This window comes from Salmo trutta, chromosome 37, assembly GCF_901001165.1.
Source record: "Salmo trutta chromosome 37, fSalTru1.1, whole genome shotgun sequence".
NCBI lineage: Eukaryota > Metazoa > Chordata > Actinopteri > Salmoniformes > Salmonidae > Salmo > Salmo trutta.
Window position 1 is genome coordinate 9,945,470 of NC_042993.1, and position 8,793 is coordinate 9,954,262.

The 8,793-nt window shown below is 50.7% G+C and overlaps 1 protein-coding gene and 1 long non-coding RNA gene across 2 annotated transcripts in view; both read left to right on the forward strand.

The window, feature by feature from the left end:
- The window catches only part of LOC115177423 (ETS domain-containing transcription factor ERF), an 88,832-nt gene extending 81,922 nt beyond the window's left edge, over positions 1-6,910 (forward strand). Inside the window, exons 3-6 of the mRNA XM_029738173.1 lie at positions 1,759-1,874; positions 2,034-2,288; positions 2,376-3,307; positions 4,571-6,910. Coding sequence (XP_029594033.1) covers positions 1,759-1,874; positions 2,034-2,288; positions 2,376-3,307; positions 4,571-5,179 — 1,912 coding nt within the window. The 3' untranslated portion in view covers positions 5,180-6,910. The remainder of the gene's footprint in view (positions 1-1,758; positions 1,875-2,033; positions 2,289-2,375; positions 3,308-4,570) is intronic.
- Positions 360-1,007, forward strand: LOC115177425 (uncharacterized). The gene is made up of 2 exons (XR_003872398.1): positions 360-430; positions 587-1,007. It is a non-coding gene; the product is annotated as an uncharacterized LOC115177425 (long non-coding RNA).
- Positions 6,911-8,793: the final 1,883 nt, after the last annotated feature.

Here is an 8,793-nt window from a genome sequence, read left to right on the forward strand (position 1 = left end):
GGTTGGTGAGGGGCTGTGGGGTTAGTCAGAGCTGTGTTAGGTTGGTGAGGGGCTGTGGGGTTAGTCAGAGCAGGGTTAGGTTGGTGAGGGGCTGTGGGGTTAGTCAGAGCAGGGTTAGGTTGGTGAGGGGCTGTGGGGTTAGTCAGAGCAGGGTTAGGTTGGTGAGGGGCTGTGGGGTTAGTCAGAGCAGGGTTAGGTTGGTGAGGGGCTGTGGGGTTAGTCAGAGCGGTGTCAGGTTGGTGAGGGGCTGTGGGGTTGGTCAGAGCAGGGTTAGGTTGGTGAGGGGCTGTGGGGTTAGTCAGAGCAGGGTTAGGTTGGTGAGGGGCTGTGGGGTTAGTCAGAGCAGGGTTAGGTTGGTGAGGGGCTGTGGGGTTAGTCAGAGCAGGGTTAGGTTGGTGAGGGGCTGTGGGGTTAGTCAGAGCAGGGTTAGGTTGGTGAGGGGGTGTGGGGTTAGTCAGAGCAGGGTTAGGTTGGTGAGGGGCTGTGGGGTTAGTCAGAGCAGGGTTAGGTTGGTGAGGGGCTGTGGGGTTAGTCAGAGCAGGGTTAGGTTGGTGAGGGGCTGTGGGGTTAGTCAGAGCAGGGTTAGGTTGGTGAGGGGCTGTGGGGTTATATAAAGGGATGTGAGATGGAAGAAGAAAAAGGAAAGATGTTGTATAACAGGACAAAGGTTATGGATGGAGACTTACAGGCACCCGGCCGCCCGCCATGGGAGAGCGAGAGAGAATGGCCATTACATAAACAGATCAAGTATGGGTGTATTATTGGTGGGTATAGATGAATGGTATATAAAGAGATGGACTAGGGCTGGGCTAACAGAGGGACAGGGGAGTGGGATTATTGGTGGTGTAGATGAATGCTATATAAAGAGATGGACTAGGGCTGGGCTAACAGAGGGACAGGGGAGTGGGATTATTGGTGGGTGTAGATGAATGGTATATAAAGAGATGGACTAGGGCTGGGCTAACAGAGGGACAGGGGAGTGGGATTATTGGTGGTGTAGATGAATGCTATATAAAGAGATGGACTAGGGCTGGGCTAACAGAGGGACAGGGGAGTGGGATTATTGGTGGGTGTAGATGAATGGTATATAAAGAGATGGACTAGGACTGGGCTAACAGAGGGACAGGGGAGTGGGATTATTGGTGGGTATAGATGAATGGTATATAAAGAGATGGACTAGGGCTGGGCTAACAGAGGGACAGGGGAGTGGGATTATTGGTGGGTGTAGATGAATGGTATATAAAGAGATGGACTAGGGCTGGGCTAACAGAGGGACAGGGGAGTGGGATTATTGGTGGTGTAGATGAATGCTATATAAAGAGATGGACTAGGGCTGGGCTAACAGAGGGACAGGGGAGTGGGATTATTGGTGGGTGTAGATGAATGGTATATAAAGAGATGGACTAGGACTGGGCTAACAGAGGGACAGGGGAGTGTGTGACCAGTTGGTCTAGTAAAGCCCTGAATTAACTACTGTGCCTCCGATTTGGTCGGATGCCGATACACACACACACACACACACACACACACACACACACCATCTCTCCTGGCTACTTTGAGTGGACGTCACCCAATACTAGTAAAAGACCTTTCACTAGCTGTGTGTGGAGGGACATGACAGACCTGGGTTTATTGAAAAGAAATCATTTCCCTGTGTGTGGTCCCATTTGAAGAGTGTGACATTGAGAAGCATGCTGCAGGTAGTAATGAGACCTAAAGGTCTGTGTGTAACCCCATGTTGGTCTGATTCCCCACCAGGTATTACTACAACAAGAGAATCCTCCACAAGACCAAAGGGAAGAGGTTCACCTACAAGTTCAACTTCAACAAACTGGTCCTGGTCAACTACCCTTTCATAGACATGGGTTCCACAGGTACTGCTCACTGTGTGTGTGTGTGTGTGTGTGTGTGTGTCACAGACATCACTAAATCCTTAAACACTGTGCTAATCCATATCATTACTCAGTGTATATTACTCCCCTCGTCATTGTATCTCTCCTCCTCTCTTCCCTCTCTCTCCTGTCTTCTAACAGGAAGTGGTGTTCCTCAGAGTGCTCCACCATTGCCTTCCGCAGCCGGAACTCATTTCCGCTTCCCACCGTCCACGCCATCCGACATGCTTTCGCCCAATGAGGACCTGCGTAGCCCAGGGGGCGTGTTCAGCGCCGTGGCTCGGCGCATGGCGCGCGGCTCGGTCAGCGACTGCAGCGATGGGACCTCCGTCAACTCTGAGATCGAGGACGGCAACGGGGGGGGAGGGGAGGAGAGGGGGGGAGAGAGAGGGCTGAGTGGGGGAGGAGGAGGAGGTCCAGGGGGAGGAGGAGGTCCAGGGGGAGGAGGAGGTCCAGGGGGAGGAGGAGGTCCAGGGGGAGGAGGAGGAGGAGGAGGTCCAGGGGGAGGAGGTTACAGGAGTATGATCCACCCCCGTTTGTCCCATGAGTCTCTGTTCAGGATGTATGGTGGAGCAGGAAACCCCAACGCCCACCCAGGCTCCCGCGGCCCCCTGGGACACAGGGTCCACCCCGACAACCTGTCCCCCTTCCCCGTGTCCCCCCTGCCTGGCCCTGGGGGTGCAGGGCTCTTAGCCCCACCTCAGTCCCCAGCCCTGTCCTTGACGCCCTCCTCCCACCTGCCCTACACCCCGTCCCCCTCCCTCTCCCCCATGCTGGGCTCCCACTTCTCCTTCAACCCTGAGGAAATGAAGCGCTACCTGCAGGCCCACCACCAGAGTGTCTACAACTACCACCTCAGCCCCAGAGCCTTCCTCCACTACCCCAACGTCATCATTCCCCAGCCACACCGCCTCGCCCAGGACAAGAGAGAACTGGGCGAGAGGGGGGGAGCAGAGAGGGGGGGAGAGAGAGAAAGAGGAGAACGCTCAGGTCTGAATAGTCATCGACACCCATCACCCCTGTCCCAATCCCACTCTCCTCACCCTCACTCAGCCCACCCTCACCCGCACTCAGCCCTACCCCACCCGCACTCAGCCCACCCCCACCCTCACTCGGCCCATTCCCACCCCCACCCCATCCACCACCCACTGCACCTGGGTGAGGAGCCACCTCACCTCTCGCCCTTCAAGTTCAAGCTGCAGCCTCCTCCATTGGGCCGGAAGCAGAGGGACGGTAGCCAGGGCCACCACCCCAGGCAGAGCTCACTGTCCTCGGGCTCAGGGTCCCTGTCGTCCTCCGGTCTGGGGTCCTCCCTGTCCTTCGGCAGTGACCTGAGCTCAGCCGGCGGGTCAGGACTCATCTCCAACTCCTCCTCCACCGGCTCCCTCAACAGCACTGGGCTGCCCAAGATCAAGGTGAGACCCACAAGGGGACTTAGTCACTTTCAACTGTTTGACTGTATGTGTTGAGGATCCTGCTGGCATCTAGACGTTCCGCTAGCGGAACGCCGCTCCAATATCCAATGATAGGGCGTGGCGCGAAATACAAACTCCTCGAAAATCCGAAAACTTCCATTTTTCAAACATATGACTATTTTACACCATTTTAAAGACAAGACTCTCCTTTATCTAACCACACTGTCCGATTTCAAAAAGGCTTTACAACGAAAACAAAACATTAGATTATGTCAGCAGAGTACCCAGCCAGAAATAATCAGACACCCATTTTTCAAGCTAGCATATCATGTCACAAAAACCAAAACCACAGCTAAATGCAGCACTAACCTTTGATGACACTCCTAGGACATTATGTTATACAATACATGCATGTTTTGTTCAATCAACCACAAAGTGTGGTACTCACCAAACTCAGATTTACTATAAGAAAAATTGGATTACCTTTGCTGTTCTTCGTCAGAATGCACTCCCAGGACTTCTACTTCAACAACAAATGTTGGTTTGGTTCCAAATAATCCATAGTTATATCCAAATAGCGCCGTTTTGTTCGTGCGTTCAAGACACTATCCGAAGGGTGACGCGCCCGCGCGTATCGTGACAAACAATTTCAAAATATTCCATTACCGTACTTCGAAGCATGTCAACCGCTGTTTAAAATCAATTTTTATGCCATTTTTCTCGTAAAATAGCGATAATATTCCGACCGGGAGTCGTTGTTTTCGTTCAAAGACAAAAAAAAAAGTAAAATGGACTCTTCACGCGCGCCCGTCTCATTGTTCTCAGATCGACCACTATCCAAATGCGCTACTGTTTTTCAGCCAGGGGCTGCAAAGTCATCATTCAATGTTCTGGCGCCTTCTGAGAGCCTATGGGAGCCTTAGAAAGTGTCACGTTACAGCAGAGATCCTCTGTTTTCAATAAAGAGGCTAAAGAAGGCCAAGAAATGGTCAGAGAGGGCACTTCCTGTTTGGAATCTTCTCAGGTTTTGGCCTGCCATATGAGTTCTGTTATACTCACAGACACCATTCAAACAGTTTTAGAAACTTTAGGGTGTTTTCTATCCAAATCAAACAATTATATGCATATTCTAGTTTCTGGGCAGGAGTAATAAACAGATTAAATCGGGTACGTTTTTTTATCCGGCTGTGAAAATACTGCCCCCTATCCATAACAGGTTAAACGTTTGTGACTGTGATATCGACACACTCTGTCTCTCTGTAGGTGGAGCCCATCTCAGACATTGAGTCAGAAGAGGAGGTGGAGGTGACTGACATCAGCGATGAAGACCCCGACGACCGGGGCGACGAGTACGACCTCTTCTCCCCCCGACACCCCCGGCCTCACCCCCACCACCCCAACGGGACCTCCTCCCACCCACACCCCCACGACGAGGACCTGGATGAGGATGTCTTCAAGGCCCCCGCGCCCCCTCCTCCAGGCCTGCTGCCCTTCTTCACTTCCCACCCCCACCGCGGACCTCCCACCCTGAAGAGTGAGCCGGCCGAGCCAGGCGACAACCCCCCTCCCCAGCCCCCCGCCCAGGGGCAGACCAAGTGCATTCCCCTCAAGCTGCGCTTCAAACGGCGCTGGAGCGAAGACCAACGAATGGAGGCCATGGAAGAACAGGACGACAAGAAAGTACGAGGGGAGAAGGAGAGGGAAAGAGAGACGGAGAGGAATGGAGGGATGCAGGAGAACGGGGCTGGCAGCGCCCCCAGTCCCCCACCCCTGGGGGGGTATGAGTGTTCCCTCCCGTTGGCTCAGAGGGGGGTGAACCAAGACCTGCACCAGGCCACTGCCCAACTGTCACTGGAGAACAAGGACTGCTGATGCTGATCCACACACACATAGGGATACATACAAACACTAATGCTAGCAGAGTGGTGGTTTAGGACAGTGGAAATGACTCCAGTAGTCCTCCTGCCACTCTGACACACAGACAGTTCTCTCCTAACTCAAACTAAACCTGGGCCTAATCAATCTCCAAACCCTGATACAGTCCACACCCTCCTCCCAAAGCCCTTACCTCCTACTGTAACCAGACCCCTCCCTTAGAGACTGTTGAAGAAAAGAGGGGAGAGGGGACTTATGGTCCAAGCAAGCCCAGACTCAGTGACTTAAACCAGGGGAAGAACCAGAGGGGACGCTACTCTATGCTTGTGTCTGGATGGAACCCCCAAGCCAGTTTCCTGTCCAGCCCACCGTCAGCCTCATATCCAGCCTCCAGCCCAGCACTGCCCCGCATCTCCTGCCCCGCATCTCCTGCCCCGCATCTCCTGCCCCGCATCTCCTGCCCCAGATCTCCTGCCCCAGCTCTTTTGTCTCACCTTTCCTGCCTTATGGGCCCCCCCTCTAGGGTTAGAGTCTTTCTCCTCAGGGGACCCCAACTCAGACAGCCCAGCCCCCCGGCTTTCCAGCCCTGCAGACATGGAGGATGAGATTTCTCCCATTTTATTTTTGTATAGAGATGAAGACGGGGCTTCTACAAGTGCCTGTACCTGTATCAAACACAGAGAGAGAGAAGACCGATAGGAGGAAAGCATGGCTGTAAGAGTATGACCCTGAAGAAGGCACAGTGATGCCGAAACGTTGGTGATTTACCCAATAAATGACCGGGAGTTTATACATAGTGTGCGACTCTCTATTATTTGTGTAATAGTATCCCCCCTGTTCTTAACAGACACACAGGAAAGTTGGGCTGCCGATTGGGGGCTGTGGGACCTAGTCGTGGTGAACTGGCAAAGACTCCTCCTCGCAACACTGGCCACTGCACTCAGGGACGCCACAGACACACACACACCAGCTGCTGGTGAAAAGAGCAGTGAACAGGACTTTGGGACATGAAGCTTTGCTCTTGGACTGCTACTGAAGGGTACTGCTATTCAACACACACTTTATTTCTCTATAACGCTCCTCTGTCATCACTTTTGTACTTTCCTCTCTTTCTGTAATCTTTTCTCTCTCTCCTACTTCCTTCCCTTTCTTTTGTGGACCATGGCTGAAAGATCATGATCTAAATGAGAGAAGGGAGAGGGGGGAGGATAAACGGAGGGGGAGGGAGCAGTGGCTCAGTTGTTAGATGACAGAGAGGAACAGCGAGGGGACCATTGGGAGGGGGAGAGAACTCTCCTATGGAAAAGGAGAGTGAGGGGTCCAGTATCTTTTAACTGTTAGCTTAGCCTAACTTATCCTAGCTTAGCCTTGTCTAGCCCATGGCTGGGCAGAAGCCAGGGCCACCTGCACAGAATCCTAGTTCACCAGCTCCACCCAAACCCCTTGCTCCTGTTCTAACAACCATAGTCTCATAGTGTTAACTAAACCAGCAGAATACACACACAACACCGCATATACAAGCACACTTGTAGACACACACACACACACACACACACACACTGCCTCTCTATGCCTTGTTTTATAGCGTGTTTTAAACTCTTTACAAGAGTCTTAGTAAAAAAGTATATATAAAACGAGAAAGTCCACCTGAGATATGCACACTCATATAAACTATATATTTATACCCTGAACAAAAATATAAACGCAACATGTAAAGTGTTGGTCCCATGTTACATGAGCTGAAATAAAAGATACCCATACATTTTCCATACACACAAAAAGCTTGTTTCACTAACATTTTGTGCACACATTTGTTTACATCCCTGTTAGTGACCATGTCTCCTTTGCCAAGATAATCCATCCAGCTGACAGGTGTGGCATATCAAGAAGCTGATTAAACAGCATGATCATTACACAGGTGCACCTTGTGCAGGGGTCAATAAAAGGCCACTCGTGCAGTTTTGTCACACAACACAATGCCACAGATATCTCAAGTTTTGAAGGAGTGTGCAATTGGCATGCTGACTGCAGGAATGTCCACCAGAGGTGTTACCAGAGAATTTAATGTTAATTTCTCTGCCATAAGCCGCTCCAACGTTGTTTTAGAGAATTTGGCAGTACGACTAACTGGCCTCACAACTGCAGACCACGTGTATGGTGTAGTGTGGGTGAGCAGTTTGCTGATGTCAACGTTGTGAACAGAGTGCCCCATGGTGGGGTTATGGTATGGGCAGGCATAAGCTACGGACAACGAACACAATTTAATTTTATTGATGGCAATTTGAATGCACAGAGATACCGTGATGAGATCCTGAGGCCCATTGTTGTGCCGTTCATCCACTGCCATCCCCTCATGTTTCAGCATAATGCACTGCTCCATTTCGCAAGGATCTGTACACAGTTCCTGGAAGCTAAAAATGTCCCAGTTCTTCCATGGCCTGCATACTCACCAGACGTCACGCATTGAGCGTGTTTGGGATGCTCTGGATCAACGTCTTCGACAGCGTGTTCCAGTTCCTGCCAAGATCCAGCAACTTCGCCCAGCCATTGAAGAGGAGTGGGACAACATTCCACAGGCCACAATCAACAGCCTGATCAACTCTATGCTACCTTTTTTTAAGGTATCTGTGACCAACAGATTAATATCTGTATTCCCAGTCATGTGAAATCCATAGATTAGGACCAAATGTATTTAAATTGACTGATTTCCTTCTATGAAATGTAACCCAGTAAAATCTTTGAAATTGTTGCATGTTGCGTTTTGTATTTTTACTCAGTATATATTATATATGAAATTCCAAACTGATATAAAAAACTAAAACAACATAGCATTTAATGAAATGACAGATTCAGGATGTTTTTGTAAGTGATTCGGTAGGCAGGGGAGAGAATATCCTGTTTCTCAGCGGGTAAACTTCCTAAGGGGAGGGAGACAATGGGATGGATAGGAGTACAAATGTTTGGTTATGACCAAGGGACAACAAACAACACAGGATAGACAGACAAAATTATGAAAATAATGAGAATCATGAAAGAACTGCATTGTAGTACACTGAATATATGCAGCAGTTGTCATTTGAACAAGACTATTTTATCTGCCATCACTGTCTGCTACTCCCCCTCAGCTTGTAGAAGACCTGACCACCCTCACCTGTCCCCAGTCTCCCTCTGGGCTGGTCTCACCTTGATAGTGCACCTCCATGGGGACCTCACCTCACTAATGGACCTCACAACTCACCTCTGGGCCCCAGTGGGAGTGAATGAGCTCAGGGTTAGCCAGGCCTGGGGATTTTAGTCTATGAGAAATCCTGTCGTTTCTCAGCTCCACGCAGTTAGGCCGGTTATCTGAAGAGGACAGTTTACTAATGGTGACTGGACCGGCTATATTCCCAGCAGGTTGGTGGGGGTGGAGGCTGAGGTTAATGATTGCTGTACAGATAACAGTGGAGGCTGGAAAGATGACGTGAGACTACACCTGGAATACCCTGTCCACTATCTCAAACACATACACAGACTTCCATTTCCAAACCCCTCCCACACACTCTGCCCGCACTGTTTTGCTGCTTTGATGTTTTGACATCCTGGAGTGTTAGAGGTCTGGAGACTGGGCC